The sequence below is a fragment of the Garra rufa genome, chromosome 25 (genome assembly GCF_049309525.1).
Source record: "Garra rufa chromosome 25, GarRuf1.0, whole genome shotgun sequence".
Taxonomy (NCBI): Eukaryota; Metazoa; Chordata; class Actinopteri; order Cypriniformes; family Cyprinidae; genus Garra; species Garra rufa.
Genome location: NC_133385.1, coordinates 14,858,832 through 14,881,905, shown reverse-complemented (window position 1 = coordinate 14,881,905; position 23,074 = coordinate 14,858,832). Strand labels below are relative to the sequence as shown.

Below are 23,074 nucleotides of genomic sequence, written 5' to 3'. Positions count from 1 at the left end.
TATAATAATATTTCACTTTTTGTATTTTTGATCAAATAAATGCAGCATCAGTGAGCAGAAGAGACTTCAAAAACAATCAAATCTTACTGACTGCAGTTAATCTGGCATCCAACAGCAATGGATATTTCCTAACATCCACAAAATGTGTAAAGGGTAACACGTTTAAAGGCTGTATTTGGGAGTATTTGTCTGACAGCAGATATCCCGAACGCAGATGGAGGAGGCTGCTCATTACTCTAAAGAAGGTTAATCCATTTAACTCCTGCATATTGATATGCCAATTACATCTAATTGAGGAGGAGGCATCAGTCAAGGTAATAGTGCAGAAAGAGTGTCGGCGCGCATCGGGCCGCGGGAACACGTGTAAGATCGTCTCTCCTAATTGGGCCAGAGCGACTCGGGCAAACGCACTGAGGTGTGCGACTCCAGACCAGACACATCCGTCAACAGCGCATCCCATAATGCACTTCACCTCCCCATGCTGGGCCTCGCCTGAGCGTGTCCGAAAATGATCAAAGCAAACGGGGGAGAGGACGGGACGGGGCACGAATGAATATTTAGCCTGCCGTATTCTGTCTGGAAGCGTTTGGATCAGTGAATGAAGCGCAAACAAACCTGGGATTGATTTCATTAAAGTCTGTTACAAACCCTTCTGCTTTCAGTGTTGAGATACGGTTATAGTTTTTAATAATAGTTTGAATTTGATTTACTTTTATATTTTTTTTCCTTTTAATTTTGTTGTTTTTGTCATTTTTATTTATTGTTTTTGTTTTAGTATGTGCATTTATTCCCTTTTATTTTTATTTTAGTTTATTATTTTAGAACAGCAAGCTAACAAGTATTTAAGAATCATTGAGAAATTATTTTTTTTTTTATTAATAGCTTAGTTTATTTTTTTATTGTTTTTTTATTTAATTTTAGTTTTAGTCATTTTGTTGTGCATGGTTTCATTCTTGATGATAGTTTAACCATAATCATTTTTCATACATTTGACATTAAAATGTCAGTTTTAGTTATTTTAATCCAAGTAAAATTAAATGATAATGATAATTAATGAGATTTTTTTTTTGGCAACTACCTGGATTTTTATTTATCTATTTATTCTTTTCTCTCCTTTTTGGTAATTCAAAAGTTTTACTATAAAAGTTTTTGTAATTGTTTTATTTAATTATTTTTTTATTTTTATTTATTTTGTTATTAATTTATTTTTATTATTTCAAGAAAGAAATATTTCTTTATGTATTTATTTCTGTTAACTACAATAATCCTGCTCATTTCTACATGAAGGTAATTATTTGTTTTCATTTTTAATTATTAAATTGTAATCTGTTTTGTATAAATATTTGGATAACAACTAATATGGTGGTACAGTATTTTAGTAATTGTAAACATGGCAGCAGTCATGCAATATTTAATCATTTAATATTTAATTACAATACGTTATGATGCAAAAATTGTATGATTTAAAATGTGTGTGTATATATATATGTATGTAAAATAACATGCATTACAAATGTCCTTGTGTTTCAGTTAATTTTGGAAAGTTTAAAAAAGTGCAATAAATTCAATGCAAAGTTAGAATCATGTGAAACACATGCTAAAGTGCAGATGAACGTCATCGTGCAACCTTGGCGGCATCTGGAGAGACAGACACGGTTAATGCAAATAAAATGCATCAGTGAGTCAAAGTTACAAGACAATAAAACCTGTTTAGCAAACATTTGCAGAGACAGTTGTAAAACAAAGTAAATGATCTTCTAAATGAAACTCACGCTGTACAAATACTATAGCATTGCATAACAGAAACCATCAACCGTTTCTCTTTGGCAAAGACCGTCTGCAGATCTACTGAGACACTTTTCCATTGGGTTTACATCAAAGTTAATCAAGATTCATTCAGAGAGTGAAAAGTGATTCAAATAAAGCGTTCAAGACTCTCAGCTTTAATCTGATGTTCAATGTCCCTCAACAAACAGGACATCCGTTCCCATGAGGGGCTTGTTTATAATTTACTACTGAATAACTCACTCCAGTGCAAAGTACAAATGTGTCACTGTTCTCATGTGAAGACACTTTTACTTTTACTGCACCGAACAGATTCCTGCTGCCTTTGAACCAGATGTCAATCAATTATGTCATCATCTAAAGAAGTTTAATATTTATCATTTATTTAAAATTGAATATTTATCATGTTAGCAAATCTCAAATTGAATATCCATTTTTCATACTTTCAATTTATTAACCCGAATTTAACTTTAGCATTTTTTACATTTATTTTGACAAAATGTATGACAAAGTTATTATTTATTGGCACAGAATTTAATATCAGTACAAACCAACATATTTGAATGGAATCTTTTCTTAATGAAGACTTATTGCATGCACATTAATTATATTTTTCAACTTTTCTACACAAAATCTATGATGAAATATAACCGCATTTCAGATTATTGGTACAAAATTCTTTGAAATCCTTCGGAACATTAGCTGATGTGAAGAGAAACATTCATTGGCCATTTTCAAACACTTTAAAAGCATATAAAACTAATTTGCCTGTAATGGATACCGCTGCTCTCGTCATGTTAACAAGCAGCAGCCACTAAAAACATTTTAGGCTTCACATTGCTGAGGGTCTGTCAGTGTTTGGCTCCACAGGCGCTCAGCGTTGATCCCAGAGCAGTGATAAAGCGGTGAACATCAGTGAAGGAGTTGTAGAGCGGCACCGGAGCGACCCGCAGGACATTGGGCTCCCTCATATCGCACTGAAACACCAGACACACAACACACTGAGACACACACAGCCTTGACAACTCTATGGACCTGGAAACTTTCCAGGGAAAAAGCAATATTTCAGCGCTCCTAAAGCGCCACCTCGTGGTAGAGAATGAATTTGCATTTCCGAAAAGTTTTTCTGCCGTTTATGGTCAGATTGCAAATATGCATGTTTTTATGCAGCAGACACATGGAGTTGTAAATGTGAAAGAAGTTAAAGTACATTCCAAAGATCATTAAGACAGGAATATTTATTTTAAGTTTGAAATAAATACAATAAATTATATACTTGATTTATCCCTTATAATGGTCTAAAAGCTAAAATGTCATTTTTGTACTTTTTGTTTATGTGAAAACCTGTATCTAAACTGTAGAACATGTCATTTTATGGCTTAACATGCTACCGTACATTGTCCAACCCCACTCATACTGTGTTCATTATACTTGTACAGCTTTTAAAAAGGCTCATAAATTATTATTAAAAAAAAATTATTTTATTTTGCAGATAGTACCCTGTAAATAGTGGGTTAACTAACTAAAATTTCTTTCTTGATATTTGTGCATTGAAAATAATTTTTATTGACATTTGTGACCCTGGAGCACAAAACCAGTCTTAAGTCGCTGGGGTATATTTGTAGCAATAGCCAAAAATACATTGTATGGGTCAAAATTATTGAATTTTCTTTTATGCCAAAAATCATTAGGAAATTATGTAAAAATCATGTTCCATGAAGATTTTTTGTAAAATACCTACTGTAAATATATCAAAATGTAAATTTTGATTAGTTATATGCATTGTTAAGAACTTAATTTGGACAACTTTAAAGGTGATTTTCTCAGTATTTAGATGTTTTTGCACCCTCAGATTCCAGATCTTCAAATAGATGCATCTCGGCCAAATATCCTATCCAAACAAACTATACATCAATAGAAAGCTTAATTATTGAACTTTCATATGATGTATACATCTCAGTTTTGTCAAATGTAACCTTATGACTGGTTTTGTGGTCCAGGGTCACATTTAGACTCCACTCTGGTTTTCTAGTTTTTAAAGAAACTGACTTTTTTTTTATTTGGGCTAGTTAAATTAATTTTCGGGGCTACCAAAATCTGAAGAGCACCTAACAGAGATTTTGTGTGGGTATGTTGTATGTGCGTGAAAACCAATAAGCTTTAATGTTTACCATAAGTCATTTGCTTTATGTGTGTTTGTAAGGCAATAGGTTACAATAAATGTTCATCATGTCTCTTGTGATCATATCTCTTCACAAGACTTGGTTAAGTTTTATGACGCCTTTATGAATTTATGATATTTTAAGTTTTGGTCACCTAGAGCTTCAATGAAGGTGGATTTATCAACAATATCTTAATGTGTGTTTCAGAGATGCGTTTGGAAGGACATGAGTAAATGATGATAATAATAAAGTGGTACGTACGGCGATTCCTCTCTTCTCCAGCTCCTGAAAAACAGCTCTGATCGGAAGAGAGAAGGACAGAGACAGCTGGCAGCCTCTCTGCTCGGGGTCCGAGGGTGTGATGATGTGAATCGAGGGTTTGTCGGGATCTGACGGGTCTTTGGTGTAGTAATGTCTGATCAGATACTCCAGATACCCCGTCAGCAGCACCGACTTCCTCCTCAGATCCTTCATACTCGTCCGGTTAAAAATCTGGACACCAGAAAATCAAAAATGACTAAATACTTCACTTACATAAATTGTGAGGAAATCAGTATTTAAAGGATTAGTTCATCCAAAACTGAAAATCTGCCCATTATTTACTCACCCTCCAGGCACCCTAGGTCTATATGTCTTCCTTCTTTCAGACGAATCCAATTGGAGATATATTAAAAATTGTTCTGGCTCTCCCAAGCTTTATCATGGCATAGGCAGGTGTTTCTCTTCATCAGTCCAATAAAGTGCATCCATCCATAATAAAAAGTGTCTCAAGTGGCTCCAGGGGTGAATAAAGGCCTCCTTGCTGCTGTAAACAAACGCTGGTTTTCACAAGAACAGAACAGCTTCTGTGTATGGATATTTTTCTTACAAAAATGCATCAATCCGCTACAGGAGGCCTGTATTCACCTCCCGGAGGCATGTGAGGCACTTTTTATTATAGATGGATGCACTTTATTGGACTTGTTTTGACTGATGAAGAGAAACATCCGCTCATTGCCATAATAAATCTTGGAAGTGGCAGGATAGTTTTTAATATAACTCCGATAGGATTGGTCTGAAAGAAGGAGGTCATATACACCTAGGATGTCTGGAGGGTGAGTAAAAAATGGGCTAATTTTCATTTTTGGGTGAACTATCCCTTTAAGATGCAACATATAATCAATAATATCAATTTATTATGATATTAACACAGTTTATAATTTTTGGCTGATTAATTTGTGATTTTGTGAACACCCCAAATGAACACATACAGAAATGCTAACAGAACAGTAAACAAAGTGTATCTTGTATCTGTAAATGACTTGAGTTGCTTGTATGATGTTGTAAGATGGCTTGAGTATATAATATAAAGGTTGTCAGAATGTTGTATAATAGTTGTCTGTATGTTAATAAGTTGTTGTACGCTGGTTATCAGAATGTATTTTGTGCGTGTGCTGTGTGATGTCTGACCTCTAGACTGGCCTGTAGTGAACACACCAGTAAGAAGGGCTGATTGGACAGACGGAATCCATTAACACCAGGCCGAAGATCCATTTCTGCGGAAATATTGTAGTCATTAATGAACATTTTTTTATATTAACACCGCAGATTGACTTTTGACTAAAATCTATATCTAAAAGCGTATACAGAATCTAAAGTTGCTTTTCCAAGTGTAATGCAACTACAGGTGTGTCCACAGGATGTCAGCAGAGAGCAGACTGTGAGTTCCCACAATCCTTCAAAACTTCCAGTGATTATTATGATGTTTGTGCCAGTGACTGATGTTCTCATACCGTTATTCATGAGGAATCTGGTCTTCAGGTTGTGTCCCCACCAGCCCATCAGACTGACACAAGCACACAGACACACACACATTGCATGAGTATCTCATCAGCTTTATTATGTCTGTAAGTGAGCGTTATTGAATGTGATACTCACGCTGGTTTGATGCTGTGAGCGTGTTTCTCATGTATATACGCTCCAGCCAGACCACCGGCCCCTGAGTTCACATACTGAATAAAACACACACTAAACACCATTAACACTGATCCATCATATATTCAACACTAATGCAATAAATACACAACATCAATAAATAAAAATTAATTAATGAACATACCACAAACACAACACAAAAACTAACCTTATAAGAGCACCAACATGCAAAATCCACATTCCAGTCATGAAGTTGCATTTCTGCGTTTCCTACAGTGTGTGCGCAATCAAACCCTACAAAACACCCCTGAACACACACACACACACACACACACAGAGTGTTATTTTCCTGTTTACTACTGTGAAGCTGCTTTTAATCAATCTGTATTGCATAGAGTGCTATAGAAATAAAGTTTTAATATTTTAAGCAACAAACTAAAACAATTAACATTGAACACTTTGCAAAAAACAAAAAAGGTTTTAAAAAGTATTTATTTTAGTATTTATTATTATTATTTTAGTATTTACTACTGTTCCTGAGAAGCATATTTAGGATGTTGTCAATTCACAAAACTCTTTAAAATGCATTAATTAAATGCAATTTTTTGTTTGAAAATATTCCAACATTCAGATAAATAAAGGGTGGAGATGCCAAACTTCTCATGGATCTATAAATCAGTACACTGACCCCAATTAGGGTCGCACGAGGGCAAAGCATTTCCAATAAATTTCCGGAAACTCTTTTTGCAACCCTAAGCTCAATATGAGTGAACAGTCACTACTGAGCCTGTTTTGCAATTCCTGTTTTCATGGTAACAGGAAGCTTTCTGATTGGTGGATCTCTTTTCAGGATCATGGTTACTTACATTTGTTGTTGTGGTTTATTCGGGTTTAAACCAAACTGATACGTGTCTCTCTGGTCTCATGTTAGTATTAAATTGCATTAAACTTGATTTTCGAATGACTTTTCACCTTGGCGTGTCCCGCTCTGGTAATGGCCTCCATGTTGAACAGCTGACCGGTGTAATACTGAACGCTGCTGAGCATGACCAGAGCAATGGAGTCGCCCTCCCGCTCGATGAGCGACAAGATATCCTCCGTCCTGATGGTGTCTTCACCCTGAAAAACAGCCAATCCAAACAGTCACAAAACACTTCCTGTGTGCATGATATCATACTTAGAGGAAGTGATGTCATTACCTGTCTGGGTTTGATGATCAGCATGCTGTCGGCCACGTCCAGTCCTCTCAGCCGGATCTGAGATTCAATGGCGTACTGCACATTCACACACAAACACGTCAAACCTACAGCTGTGACTGATCCAGTAATGCTCATATCAAAATACTGTTTGCATACATGATCGGATGGAAAGGCCTTATCCTCCAGAAGAATCTTGTAGCGTTTTGGAGTCGGCTTGTAGAAGGAAAGCTGAGAGGATCATAAAAAGAGGAATATTTGAAAATCAATGTGCACAGAAAAATATATACTGTATTTTCAAATGTTTTTACCATTAGAAGATGCAGATTGACTGTCAATCCATTCATCAGAGCCACTTCTTCAGGCTTAGCACCTATTTAAAGAGTCAAACACACATTTACTGATTTACATGTTTTATAGGTTCATTCCACATGCATAATAGTTCTTCTCTATTTTTTATCAGCTTTCCCTAACCCTACACCTAAACCTACCCTCACATAAAACTACAGGCATTTTTCCATTCTTAAAGGGGTCATCGAATGCCAATTTTCCACAAGTTCATATGATTCTGTAGGGTCTTAATGAAAAGTCTATTATATACTTTGGTTAGAGATTCTCAATAGTAGTGTACAAAAACACCCTTTTACCTTGTCAAAAAATCAACTCATTCTACTGCATGTTCCTTTAAATGCAAATGAGCTCTGCTCGCCCCGCCCCTCTCTGCTGTGGGATGATGAGCCATAATGTTTACTTTAGCCGCAAAACTTGACAACAAGCACATTATTAAGGCCATTTGCAAAGCTGCATTAAAAAACCCTCATACTCACTTCTGCTGTGGGTGAAGTTGCATTAGGAACGATTCGCACGAACTAGACGCGTATGTAAATCATGATCAGAGCTTTCCTTTCAGAAACGTATGTAACATTATCCTCTGTGTCTTCAGCGGCTCAGATGTCGGGAGTAAATGACAACTGCTACGTTCATTATTACATCCATCAATCACTCAATTAGAGACATTCTTGTCTGCTTGACTGTTTCAGCTCGGTGAGGGCGGGGCTAAGGTAAGGCGCACATGTCAATCAACTATCGTGGGATCGGCCTCTATCTGTGTGCCGTCACTCTGACAAGAAGCTGAGAATGACCTGATTTTAAAAGGGGGATATTACTTTTAAAGATTAAACAAATACCACTGGGTGGATTTTTATCATTGTAGAGTGATTGTCTACTAAAACTGCCAACACACATTAATGTTCAAACAACATGCAAAAGTGAGTTTTGCATCCGATGACCCCTTTAAAACACTTAATTCTGCATGATTTATAAGTTTATTTTCTCATGTGGACCAAAAACTGGTATTACTACACTTGTGAGGGCATTTGGCCCTCATAATGTAGGGAATAACAGGAACACACACATGTCCATGAATCAGATTGGCTAAATCAGGCCAATCAGGGATTAGACACAGGGCTAAAGTCCTCTCTTTACTCTGTTTACCTTAGCTGAACCGCCCACATTATATCTAAATACAGACCTATGGCTCAATCTCTGCTTTTACATCACATAGAAACAGATATGAAATGCAAATATTTCCTATGAAGCTCATTTATTCATTCACATTCTCATACTGGATGTGATTACGACCAGGGACCGAAATTAAGTTTTTGACACACCAGCCAAGTTGGCCGGTGGATTAAAAAATCCACCGGCCAAGCTTATTTTTTACCTGCCAAAATTCTGAACGATTTAACACAGATATATCCAAAGCACGTTATTCTGTATATTATATGTGCTCCGGACAGAGAGGAGTGACAATTAAAACATCAATAAGAAAAACAACTTTTTGGTCATTTTAGATTTTTTATTATAACTTGGAAATGTTTTTAACGAACTATCTGATCTAGTCAGACTACTTGTTTTCTTTGTCCATGAAATCTGGCCTCCTGCTTCTGACGCAGTCTTTGTGCCACAGCAGGGTTCAACGCTAAGGAATTTTTCTACTGGCCCGATCGGGCCAGTGGTTCAGATTTTTACTTGCCCTGCCAAAATTTTTACTGGCCCCACCAAAAAGAAAAAAAAAAGTTAATATTTATTTCTTAGCCACATATTTTAAATGTGTCAAAAGCCAAATATAACTATACATACACTTTTTATTCAGCATAACTTTTCTTTAAATAAAATTGATAATTTAAAGAATTAAAGAAGTATTTAAGATTTCAATAACTAAAAATATATGCCAGCAGGTGGCGGCACGAAACTGAAATTGATCACTGAATCATATTCATTTGATTCGTTTGAATGCATGGTTCATTCAAGAATAAAGCAAGTGACTCTCTTAATGAATGGGAAATTGAATCATTTCACAAGATTCGTTTAAAAACAAGTTCACTTATAAAAGAAACACCGCTGTGTTTGAATGGAGACGCGCAGAGCCGTTGCACATCTACAATCAAACACAGTGTGACTTGGTCCAGAATAATTTTGACGACGGAAAATCAGCCATAGTGTTATTGTCAGACAATGTAAGTCACCTAATAATAACTTCTTGTTTATTTAACTGCTGTATTAAATCAATATCTCATTTACAAACTCCCATAAAAAATATTAAAAGCCGTCACTCATCTTAGTTTCCGATATCACAGAGCTCTATTATAATCAACGACGCTCTCTGTACCGCAAGATCAATCTCTTATTTACACTCTCTCTACACTTTGTTTATATTAGAATTCTTGAGATATATCTGTGATACATTACTGTGCTGTGAACCCAGACACGTCGGCATTTGGCTTTCTGGTGTATTTAGGACTTACATAACAGGTACAAAGCAGCGATCGTATTTATCTCTGCCATGGTTGATCGCGCCTTCTTGTTATTCGCGCTAGTGACGGGAAAAACTACGGCGAGTGACGCGATGCGCATATTCGCTTGGCTTTCGGTGTGAACGCACCAAGACTGTATTTGCGCACGGCAAATTAAACTTTAGTGACAAGGCAGCACTGGCCCGATCGGGGGAGCATCACAGAGATCCGTGAGACTGATACTGATTAACATTACTGGTGAAAAGATTTACTCGCCATGTGGCGGATGGCGCTTTAAATTTAACTCGCCAGACAGAGAATTTGCTCGCATTTGGCGAGTGGCGAGTGTTAATTTCGGACCCTGATTACGACCAGTCAAACTGAACTTAACAAGCTCTTAATTACCAACGATCTTTGCCATTGGCTCCTCCAGGTTGTCTTCAGCCCAGACCCAAGGTCGCGACCCCTTCATGTGGCCATGGACACCTCTGGAAACAACATGTGGTTACAGCAGGTTACTACAGTATTATGGGATTTTCTTCAAAGTATTTCTGCTATTTTATCAAATTAGTTTTTAACAGTGCTTTTCACTGAATTAAAAAAAAATAGTGATTCTAATGAAAAATGAAAAATATGCGTTAGTAAAGAACTTGTTTACCTGATACCTTAAAGTAAAAAATATATATATATACATTTTTTTTTCTGTCACAGGTCTAAATCTCTCTGTCAGTATTACTCCTATGACAACGATATATATTTTGTCATGATTATAAAAAGTTTTGATTGTGAAACACCATAATACATTTGGTAATATGACACTTGACACCGCCCACTAAGGGGGAGGAGACTGCCAAAAGGTTTTAAAGTACCATTTCCATGGTAAGGTAATGACCGGTTAAATTTAATTAAAATGAATTCTAAATTGAATTACATTTTGTATATTTTATTTAACAAGATAATGAATATAGAAAACCTGCTTTTAATATTGCATAAAAATAATAAAATCAGACCAAGATGACATCCTAAAACCTGAAATATAACGATGAACTAAAATAAATAGTACAAAATTGAAGTAAAATTACTTTATGATTTAGAATAGAAATATATTTTAACAAAATCTTCTAACAAGCAACATGTATAAAAAAAAGTCAACAAAATGACATCTTAAAACCTGAAAAATAAATATAAAATAAAATATATAAGAAAAAGTCAACAAACTTCTATTTGAATGAAGTGTAAAAAGTGATTACACTAAGTGTAAATAGCATATTTTCTTGGCGAGAGATGCTATTTACACTAAGTGCAGATAGCTATAGATTGTATTTGCACTATGTTGAAACAGCAGGATTTTCTGATATTTATAATACTTTTTGCAAATAGAATTGTATTACATTAAAACAGTATGCAATAATTACGTACTGAGTGTAAAATATAGTTTTAATTTAATTTATTAATTGGTACTGCCTTATTGGGACAATAAGCCCTCCCTACACCTACCACAACCCTAACCAATATTTTATTTACTTTATTTTCAACTTTTCAATTATGTCCTACATATTTATTGAAAATATATGCCGTTCCGATACGATGAGATTTGAAAAGGGAGAAAAAAGGTTCGCCAGAAGGGGAATTCAAACTCGTAAAAAGTAAAACACGCGATTTATCCTCTGCGCCACTGGAGCCAGTAATTATCAGCCATGTCTTGTAGTGTTGACTATTCCAATCACATATTGGTGGGTGGAGTTAGTGTAAACAGCCACTGCCAACATAGCAGGCTATTTGCACTAGTGTAAACAGACACTATATGTAAATATTAAAATGCAATTTAAATTCAAATGATTTAAAAAAAATTGTATTTTATTCAACAAAACAACATATACACTACCGTTCAAAAGTTTGGGGTCAGTACGTTTTTATTGTTTCTTTTTTTTTCTTTTTTAAGAAATTAATACTTCTATTCACCAAGGATGTATCAAGTTAATAATTAAACGTTTATTAAACGTTAATAATAAATAATTTACATTGTTATAAAAACTTATATTTTGAATAAACACTGTACTTTTTAAACTTGTTATTCATGAAAGAATCCTGGAAAAAAAATCACAGGTTCCAAAAAATATTTGGCAGCACAACTGTTGATATTATCCAACATTGAGCATTCTAATAATAAACCAGCATATTAGAATGATTTCTGAAGGGTCATGTGACACTGAAGACTGGAGTAACAGCTGATAAAAATTCAGCGTTTCATCACAGGAATAAATTCTATTTTAAAGTATGTTAAAATAAAAAAAACTTATTTTATATTGTAAAAACATTTTGCAATATTACAGTTTTTTTCTGTATTTTTAATCAAATAAACGCAGCCTTGAGAAGCATTAGAAACTTAGTTAAATACATTAAAAACTCTACTGACCCCAAACTTTTGAACGGTAGTGAATATAAATGAAGCTTTTAATAAGTAAAACGCATAGACAAATGAAGTCACCAAAAGGTATTTTTTATTTGATATTCATGTTATATTTTTCTCAAACTGCATTTTTCAGCTGATGAATCAAGACAGATGACTTACGTTTTGGCCCATTTCTCTAGCTCCTCGTCGATGTATTTTTTGGCGTTTTTCGGCTGGAGACCCAGAGAATTCCCAGCGAGATAAACGCAATCTTCAGAACCATCCACAAGCGACAAATCCGCTAAAACAGACGAGAAATCAGATGAATGGACCTGAGCACACACTCTATCACGGTGATATAATCAGAGTTCTATCTGTTCTATTATATGATCGGGATATAAAGTGAGACTCACACGGCGGCAGGTCTGATATTTTGGGAATGAGGAACTCGTGGCGCAGGTGCCGCAGCTCATCGCATTGGTCCAGGTGTTCTGCGACCCTGAGGGATGTGGGACTACAGCTGAGCTCCTGAGAGACCCTCACGATCGTCTTCTGCACGCTCTCCATCGTCAACACCTGATTCAGAGCAGTCGAGCTTCACAAAACTGCAGGAATCTCTGAGAGACGCTCAGGGTGACACTCTTTCAGTCTAAACTTTGAGCCCGCGAGCAAACACATCAGACCTGAGCTAATGATTTCCAGAGACCCGCATGGTTTCCTGATTTCCATTCGTCCCGCTGTCTGTCAGGACGCTTCATAAGACACACAGACACACTTCCTGATGCTTCTGTTCATGATGAAAGCATTGCGTTCTTTCTGTGCACATGAACTCACTTCTGCTTTCAGTGCCAAACCAACTACATGTACCGTGAGCCTCAGGCTTAGTTTATTGGCTGACTGCTTTTTGTTGTTCTGTCTGATGCCTGATTAGAAATCCTAGCTGCAATTACAGCAGATGAATAATGTCTTTTGCTTTGGGCCAAACAGTTACATGAATGTCTGCTGCAAACAGTTAAATTAAATTGTCTTTGAATGTTCAGTTGCAAACTTAATATACTTTATATACAAGATGAATGCAGACAACCATAATGAATAAAACTTCAAATAGTAATTATGCTTAGTTTGTACAGTTTGTCTTTTGTATATTGTTTAGGAAGAACAGCAGTAAAGCTGCTCAGAGCCACAAAGCCAGTCATAAGGTTAAATTTGACAAAACTGATATATATATATACATCATATGAAAGCTCAATAAATAAGCTTGCTATTGATGTATGGTTTGTTAGGATTGGACAATATTTGGCCGAGATGCCTCTATTTGAAAATCTGCAATCTGAGGGTGCAAAAAAATCTAAATACTGAGAAAATCACCTTTAAAGTTGTCCAAATTAAGTTCTTAGCAATGCATATTACTAATCAAAAATTACATTTTGATATAATTATAGTAGGAATTTTACAAAAAATCTTCATGGAACATGATCTTTACTTAATTTCCTAATGATTTTTGGCATAAAAGAAAAATCAATAATTTTGACCCATGCAATGTATTTTTGGCTATTGCTACAAATATACCCCAGCGACTTAAGACTGGTTTTGTGCTCCAGGGTCACATTTATTCTCTGTGCAAGCTCAAGAATAACAAAAGTACTAGTAGGAGTAAACGTTTCTGTATTTTTTCTTTATTTCGAAATAAATTAAGTTTCGGTGCACTGCCAAAAAAGACATTCTCTTGAGTAAGGTAGAAGCAAAACGGCTTCAGATATTAAGTCTATCAAGTTTTGTAAATGTTTTAAGATGAAGTGAGTTTATGTGACCCTGGACCACAAATCCAGTCAGTTATGTGAAATGAAAGCTGAGTAAATAAGCTTTTAGTTGATGTATGGTTTGTAAGAAAAGGGCAATATTTGGCCGAGATGCAACTGTTTGAAAATTCTAAACAAAACCAAAAATTAGGTATCTTTACTTAATCCTCCTAATGATTTTTGACATAAAAGAATATTGGAGCACGGGTATACTGCTACAATATACCCATGCTGCTTAAGACTGCTTAAGTGGTCCAGGGTCACATGTATCTGCCAATGGGATCAGAAGGAAAAAAAAAAAAAAAAAACTCAAAGGGAAAACAAGAATAATTTTTCTGACCCCAGTGGGGGTTTTCAATTGTAATACATTTTCTCACAAAACAAGATGGAATATCTTTTGTCATTTTGTTTCCTATATAGAAATAAAATCAAGTAAGAAAATCATTTGCGTTGTCATCTATGTGTATTTGAGTCATTTGCATCATTAATTTCTTGTTTAATTTAACATGCCTGTAATAACCCATCAGCAAAATCCCAAAATAATCCAAAATTATGAAGTGATCTTTTCTTAAAGGCACAGTACATACAAATGATAAACGTGACCCTGGAGCACAAAAGCAGTCACCAGGTATATTTGTAGCAATAGCCAACAATAAATTGTAAGGGTAAAAATTATCAATTTTTCTTTTATGCCAAAAATGATTAGGATATTAAGTAAAGATCATGTTCCATAAAGATATTTAGTAAATTTCTTTACCGTAAATATATCAAAACCTAATGTTTGATTAGTAATATGCATTGCTAAGAACTTCATTTGCACAACTATAAAGGTGATTTTCTCAATATTGTTTTTTATTTGTTTTTTGCACCCTCAGATTCCAGATTTTCACACATCAATGGAAAGCTTGTATAAGTCTTCTTTAATGCAGTTTTCAACCTTTATGACTGGTTTTGTGGTCCACAAACATCAAACATACCTGTCTGAGACGTTCAGAGAAATCTTCGGAAGACGCTCATTGAAGAATCGGTCACACAGAGCTGGTGTTGATCATGGATCACATTTGTTCAGACTTTTCTGAGACTTCTTAATATCCACAGTGCTGCTGTTTTCTATGTGAAATATTTCATCAAGTCCAGCTGAATGATCAGGACTGAAGATTAGTGTGCGTGACTGACTGTGAGAAAACACATTTAATGAACAACTCTACAAAGAAACAACCAGCTCACATGAATCAAAACTACTGACAACAGAAAAAAAAACAGCATTTGACTACAAAAACCACTGGAATATCCATCAAGATCAAGATTTTAGATTGGATCATCTTTTTTTTTTTTTTTGTCTGGTTCATTTTAAATGACCCTGCAATGTGAGAAATAAACTTGGAAATATTCCATGTAATTATTATGCAATTACTATGAGTTATATGAGTACTACTCACGAGTGCTGTGAGTAATAACTAGATGGAGTATGACACGTCACCACAGCACACGTCTATCAATGAACAGCAGCAGATTTATGTTCCTGGATAAAAATCTCCACCAGCTGAATTAAAATTTACATTTTATTGTGCTGATTTTTAAAAAAACTTTCTGAACATCTGTTGAAAATAAGTTCTTTAAGGTGTGTGGACTGTCAAACAGTGCCGTATGTGATAATGTCATGTTTCTCTGGGTCACTGAGACTAAAATCAATCGGTCTATTCAAGATGGAATCTCAAAGATAACAGTCATATTGATTCGGTCGGTGAATGTTGAGTGAGTTGGCTCTGCTCCTATTGGCTGGAGTTTCTGGCTCCGCCTCCAGGGTTTATAATGAGGGGCGGCAGGTGAACGAGACACACTGCTGCAGCTCCTACAACTCAACAAGATGGTGAGTGACATCACTTCCTTTCACTTCCTCTTGATTCTATTCTGTTCTGTTTTGTCTTATTCTATAAGTGTCACAGTTGCTCAGAGCATTTGTGATCTGAGTTGTTCGTTGTGTTGAATCAACAGCATGAACTGATGATATCGCAGTTTCCTTTGAAATCTCACTGTTTAAAAAATGAAATGTGAAATGACTTTTTATTCAGTTGAATTATGATGTTATTAAGAAAATGACATGAAGTAATCCTGAATGAGCCATTATTCATTATAAAAGACTTAATATTATATACTAATTATTACTAATGAACCTAAAAAAAAAATCTGTTACATGGAATTATCAGCAAAGTATAATAAGATTAATATCATGATTTCAAGGCATTGAAAATAGCCACAAAATATTTTAAATTAACACTTTTCCTCAAAACATACAGCTGAATCTGTCACTGCTAAGATCCTATAAACGACTGCGAAAATGCTTTTCTTTCTTAGACTTTTTGTCTTGTTTCCAGCCAAAATATCTAAAAATTCTTAAATCAAGAAGGATTTTCTAGACAAGTTTTCAGAAAAATCCATATTAAGTGTGTTTTTGCTTGAAACAAGCAAAATAATCTGCCAATGGGGTAAGAAAAATAATCTTGTTTTCTGTTTAAAATAAGATTTTTTTTAATTTTTTTTTGCTTACCCCATTGGCAGATTATTTTGCTTGTTTCAAGCAAAAACGCACTTAATTTTGACTTGTTTTTTTCTGAAAACAAAAAAATGATTTTTACTTGTCTAGAAAATCCTTCTTGATTTCAGAATTTTTAGATATTTTGGCTAACAAAGACAAAAAAAATCTAAGTAAGAAAAGCATTTTTTGCAGTGTGGGACAGTTCAGATGAATAGTTAGATCTACATTACATATTAAAGCCATCTAAACTTAAAAAAAAAAAAAAAAAAGTTTAGTATCAGAATAATAAACATGATGCAAATGGAAAAAGTCTCCAGTATTGGCCTCGCTCTATATCTATCAATCAGTCTGAGTAACATGTTTTTTAGGTCTGTATGTCGTTTCACAGCACGTTTGTGGCGTTAGATCAAATGTTTGCTCACTGGGTCTTCCTGTTCAGCTCTTTATGACTTTATTACCAGAGGTTTATTATTAACATTGGGTTTGGCCGCTCAGATAACACATTCTGTTCAGAAACTGTTCCGCTTATTGACAAAATGGCAGGTTAAACAGTAATTTAACAGATACATTATCACTGAAGAATCAAAGACCATGTGAACCTCTCAATTACATTGTGATTTCAAGCTGAAAAATGTGAAACCTGAGACTGATGACTTACCAAATGTTTCCTCCGTATTTCGCAGGTGTTCACCATAAAGGACATGAGCTTTAAGGCCGGGATGGCGATGAAGGTCACTGGGAAGCCTAAATCGGGCTGCGAAGCGTGCGTACATCTGCTTTACAACCTTAAGAAACAAAGATTTTAGAAACTTTTCGGTATTTTCACACTTTTAGTCCTAAATCTGCTTATGTTTGACATCAAACATCTCACATCAGCCATGAAATCAGTCAAGATGCTCACTATACAGACAGAAGCAGTACAAGGTTTTGAATAAATACACTGTATAAACATGTAAGTTTCATATATATATTAGTTTAATAATTTAGTTTTAACCAGTGTTGGGGGTAACACATTACAAGTAACACAAGTTACATAATAATATTAGTAGTAAAGTACTAGTAAAGTAACGCATTACTATTTAATTGACAAGAGTTACTTTTCCTCCATTTATTGATTAAAAGCTCTCCTGTCCCCATGTTGAGAGAAATCGTAAGATGTTACTTTAGTTCTAGAATAAATGTGAACATGCATTAATTCATCTCACTCACTAAAAAAACAGATACAGTATTCCTCAAAATGAACAAAAACAGTCAAATTCAATGCAAACCTGCAATAATTAAATATGTTCAATAATACAAATATCCTTTATGTATTTAATCCCATTTTCTAACCTTAGATGATCCAATTCATCCATACTAATAAGCCAAAATGACTCAAGATAATCTAATATTTGTTTTCCTTTTTATCGCTGAAGAGTTGGCATTTGTTCTTCTGCGGTCTACTGTACAGACGACAATTTACTTTTCTCTAAGCCTGAGGCTTTTGGTGTGAAAAGGCTTTTACATTTGACAAAAATAGAAATTTTATATTAAAAACAAACAAGCAAGCCCTGCCCAGATTTAAAAAGTAACGCAAAAGTAACGTAACACTAGTAATATGTTACTTTTTTTAGGGAGTACTGTAATATTGTAACGCATAACTTTTAAATGTAACTTTCCCCAACACTGGGTTTAACCATTAGCTTTTGTTACTATTTATTTTTATTGTCCTTACCTGAGCAAACCAACGGTAACATTGGCAAGAAACCACTTTTAAAAACAGGTTTCAATATGTTTCAATGCACAGAAAATGCACATGCATGTCTCCAATGGTTCATCTCTTTGTCCTCAGGTTCTCCATCAACATCGGTCACGACGCAGACAACATCGCCCTTCACTTCAACCCTCGCTTCAACAAGTCTGGAGACACAAATGTCATCGTGTGCAACTCCAACCAGGGCAGCTGGGGCGACGAACATCGAGAACCCTGTTTCCCTTTCCAACAGGGCGAAGAGTTTAAGGTGAGCACCGCTGATCTTTGCCCTTTGACCTCCTGCACACTGCAAATGACTCAAACCAGCAGCACAGTCATGCATTTATGACAAATCAAAAAACTTCCGGAAATCACGAGTTAATCTGGTAGTGTTCTCCTTATTTGACCTTTTTTGTGCTTTGTGAGATTTCATCTTCAAAATTCTAAATCTGGCATGTTTGCTGTTGTAATTTGTGCTGCTTCAGATGAAGTTTCATTCAGTGTCCAATCTCAGGCCTTTATCTGTGTTCTTTGACCAGCTCTCCAATAAATCCTATATCTCCAGTAGGTTAGTTGACCGGCTTTAGTCTTCTGACAGATTACAGCAATTCATGACACAATGAGTCATAAAGCATCACCCTTTGCACATATTAACTACTTAGCAATAAATCACCCACAGGTCAGGGGTTTGAGGATGAATTATGCTACAATCACGGATTCTCATGTGCTCAGTCCTGAAATTCACATTTAAAAATGTCACCGCATACATCACAGTGTCATTTACACTCTCAAAAAAAAAAAAAAAACAACATAAATAACAAAAAATAATAAAAACGATGCCAAAGAAGAAGCTTTTTGTCTAAATGGTTCCATAACGAATCTTTAACATCTGAAGAACCTTTCTGTTTCACAAAATGGTCTTTGTGGCAAATAAAGTTCTTCAGATTATAAAAACGTAAGCAAGAATTGGTTCTTTAAAGAACCTTTGATTGAATGGTTCTTTGTGGAACCAAAATTGGTTCTTCTATGGCATCACTGTGAAGAACCTTTTAAAGCACTTTTATTTTTTAGAGTGTACTATAATCTAACAATTCTGTTTTTATTTTCTTGCAATTCAGAGTTTATCTCACAATTTTGTGGAATAAAGGCAGAATCGCAAGATGACAAGTTGCCATTAACTTTTATTTATTTTATACCATGGCTGAATTCAGAAAAAACTGAAAATTATGAAATATAAATTCAAAATTCAGATTATTTTTTTCTCACAATTTTCAACTTGTATTTTTTTCACCATGTAATAAAAATAACTAAATTAGCTGCAACCTTTTTTTCTTTCAATTGTCAGTTCATATCTAATAATTCTCAAAAAAAATAAAATAATAATTAGAACTATGAACTAAAAAGTTGGGTGGAATTCTGAGAAAAAGAGTTGGATATCTATTAAAAATTCTGACTTCTCACAATTCAAAGTTTACAACTTGCCATAAAACAAAACATAAATAAGTTAATTTTTGTGACTTTCCCCTTCCAGCACTCTAAGAAAAGAAAAAAAAGGACCAACATGTAAGATCCAAACTCTGAATCTGAGTATTAAAAATAAATTAGTACATAAAAATAATTGTGCGGTAAAAAAGTCACAATTAACCGTTTTTATCCAGTGGTACAAACAAGCTTCCATATCTTATGCAGAGGTTTGTGGCAAAAGTGAGATATAAATTTAAAATTCTTAATTTTTTGAGTTTACATCTTGCCATAAAACAAAAATAAATAAATAAAGTTAATTGTGACTTTTAAACTCAATTGTAACTTTATATCTTGTAATTCTGACATTTTCCCACAGCACTGGCAGAAAAAAAGGCCAAAATGTAAGATACAAACTTTGAATCTAAGTATTAAAAATAAATGCAAAACAATTGTGAGATAAAAAATCACAATTAACCTGTTTTTATCCAGTGGTAGAAACAGGCTTCCATGTCTTGTGGACAGAGGTTTGGGGTAGAACTCGGAGACAAAAGTGAGACATAAATTTAAAGTTCTGACTTTTTTCTTACAATTCTGAGTTTACATCTTGCCATAAAACAAAACATAAGTTGATTGCGACTTTTTAACTCAGTTGTAACGTTATCTCTCGAAAACTTGGACTTTTCCCCCAGCATTGGACGAAAAAAAGGGCAAATCGTGAGATACAAACTATGAATCCGAGTATTAAAAATAAATAAAGAAAAAGAATTGTGAGATAAAAAGATGCAATTAACCTTTTTATTCCAGCGGTGGAAACAGGATTCTGTATCTTATGGACCGAACTTTCTAGATTTGAAATGCTAGATCAATAGCAACAATGTTGAAGATGAAGACCGTATTGTCTTTGTTTGTGGTGAGTTAGTGGATGAAATTGCTAGTTAATTTGATCCTCTATAACTATAAATTAACACTTGATCTAATAGTGACATTCAGCTAAAGTGAACAAATGTATACTGCCCTCCAAAGGCAAAGCGCAGTAACTACACATTTGGTCAAAATTGAGTTAGGGCTTAAAATGGGCTTTTTGACAACCGTTTTGTCTTGTGGCAAAGTCTCCTGGTTCAATTTTGTCCCGTTTCAGAGAAACAAGAGTGTCAAAATCGCAGTAACTACAAAATCCAAACTAATACCATATATGGTGCAGAAACTTTAAAGGCATTTTTCTCAGTTTCAGTGTTGGCGTAGTTACTGCACTTTGCCTTTGTAGGGCAGTATAAATCTCACTGTCTTTTCTCCAACAGCTGACCATCACCTTCAACAACGACACCTTCTACATCGAGCTCCCGGGGGGCACCATGATGAGCTTCCCCAACCGCTTCGGCGACGACGTCTTCAAACACGTGCATGTGGTGGGAGACGTGAAGGTCATCAGCATTAAGGTCAAATGAGCAGGACGGTGACGTTCTCCTGTGGCTCCTCAGCGTGTCAGACCTCATGAGATCTCCGGTCTGAATGAGCCAAACAAAGCCACTCCAGTGTCAATAAATCCACTGACAGAATGTGAACGGACTCACTGTTCTTCTTGTTTTCTTTCGGTTGGAGATGATTCTCTTTCAGTCATGATGAAGCTGCACTGCAAAAAATGCTTTTCTTACTTAGATTTTTTGTCTTGTTTCCAGCCAAAAGATCTAAAAATTCTTAAATCAAGAAGGATTTTCTGGACAAGCAAAAATATTGTTTTGATTTCAGAAAAAAAAAAACAAGTCAACTTTTTTTAATTGCTTAAAACAAGCAAAGTAATCTGCCAATGAGGTAAAATATCTTGTTTTCTGTTTGAAATAAGATATTTTCGCCTACCCCGTTGGCAGATTAGCTTGTTCTGAGCAAACTTCATTTTGACTTGTTTTTTTCTGAAAACAAGAAAATAATTTGACTTGTCTAGAAAATCCTTCTTGATTTAAGAATTTTTAAATATTTTGGCTGGAAACAAGATAAAAAAAATCTATGCAAAAAAAAACATTTTTGCTGTGTGCAGTGTTAAAAATGTCAAAGTACATGTTGAAAATGTTAAAGTATTCCTTCAGAAATGAAGTCTGGAGTTTGAGAAACCTACTTTTTAATTGTAAACAGCTTGTATTTCAGGAATTACCAGATCCATGGTCAAGTTAGAAGGTATTCGTTTTTGAAATGGTTTTCTTTTATAATGAATTGTTTACAGTCGCTGTCTAAACTAGCAAAGTCAATGAAAGAGAGAAAAAATAAAGAAAAAGAGAGAAAGCAAGATTTACATTTTCATTTAGCAGACACTTTTATCCAAAGCAATTTACAAAAGAGGACAAAGCAATCAAAATCAACACGCAGGTTTCATTTAGCCTAACGCGGTACACATAGCAAGGTTCTTTTCATTTATTATTTAATAAATACTAATAAAAAAGATAGAATAAAAAAGGAAAATGCAAGCTAGTGTTAGAGGCCTAAAAATTGATAGATAAAATGAAAAAAGGACAGAGAAGCTAGTGTTAGATTCATGCGACAAAGTCTGAAACACCAAGATATGACGCCATTATAACACAGCATTCGGAAAAAGAAATAAATATAAATGCATGCACAGAGTCAAAAGGCTTTTTCACCATCATCATGCAAAGTGTGATAAAAAATATATAATTGCCATTTCACCGCTCTGGTTTAGTGAACAGTGCACAAATCCTGTGAAAATAATCTGAAATGATGATTTAGCATCTGTCAGAAAACTCAAAAAGACTTCTGCTGTGCTAAACTCATTGTTCAGCAACAGGATCCTCAGGATCATTTTTTTCATTTACAGAGCGACTCGAAAAGCCCAAGCAGGAGCTGAGGAATGTGACGGACAGAAAACAGATTCCACACACATACATGCCTCTATAAGAGTTCACCAGTTGTCTGAATCACCATAGGTCAATTATCTTTATTTAGCTTGAACAATATACTAAACAAACACCTGAACTTTATAAGCCCACAGGTACACAGAAATAAAAACAAGCACCATAAAGACTGTCCATCAGTGTCACATTCTAACTTAAATGTAACTTAGAGCTACAAATACAGATTCAACCATATAAAGCAGTGTTTCTCTGGTGCAAAATGATCTGACAGCAGTTAAAAACAATGAAAAAGGCAAATAATAAAACACTAACAATTAACCAGCGAACTCACTACATAAATGTAATAATAGTTACCTTTACACTTATTGCTCACTAACAGCTTATCATCTTTTAAAAGGGAAGAGAAAACACTTCCCAATTCCCATGCCTTCTGCTATTGAT

General features: G+C 34.9%; 2 protein-coding genes across 2 annotated transcripts; one reads left to right on the top strand and one right to left on the bottom strand.

The window, feature by feature from the left end:
• Positions 1 to 2,216: 2,216 nt before the first annotated feature.
• On the bottom strand, positions 2,217 to 13,119 carry LOC141301790 (kynureninase-like). The gene is made up of 13 exons (XM_073831982.1): positions 12,658 to 13,119; positions 12,425 to 12,545; positions 10,258 to 10,340; positions 7,369 to 7,430; positions 7,217 to 7,288; positions 7,061 to 7,135; positions 6,834 to 6,980; positions 6,070 to 6,168; positions 5,865 to 5,938; positions 5,720 to 5,772; positions 5,397 to 5,482; positions 4,209 to 4,439; positions 2,217 to 2,762 (listed from the first exon to the last, which is right to left on the bottom strand). The coding sequence occupies exons 1-13, from the start codon at positions 12,809 to 12,811 to the stop codon at positions 2,637 to 2,639; spliced, it is 1,383 nt and encodes a 460-aa protein (XP_073688083.1). The 5' UTR covers positions 12,812 to 13,119; the 3' UTR covers positions 2,217 to 2,636.
• Positions 13,120 to 15,885: 2,766 nt separating this feature from the next.
• On the top strand, positions 15,886 to 21,337 carry LOC141302020 (beta-galactoside-binding lectin-like). Its single transcript, XM_073832213.1, has 4 exons — positions 15,886 to 15,913; positions 17,263 to 17,342; positions 18,411 to 18,579; positions 21,074 to 21,337. Exons 1-4 carry the CDS (start codon positions 15,911 to 15,913, stop codon positions 21,218 to 21,220), a joined length of 399 nt encoding a protein of 132 aa, XP_073688314.1. The 5' UTR covers positions 15,886 to 15,910; the 3' UTR covers positions 21,221 to 21,337.
• Positions 21,338 to 23,074: the final 1,737 nt, after the last annotated feature.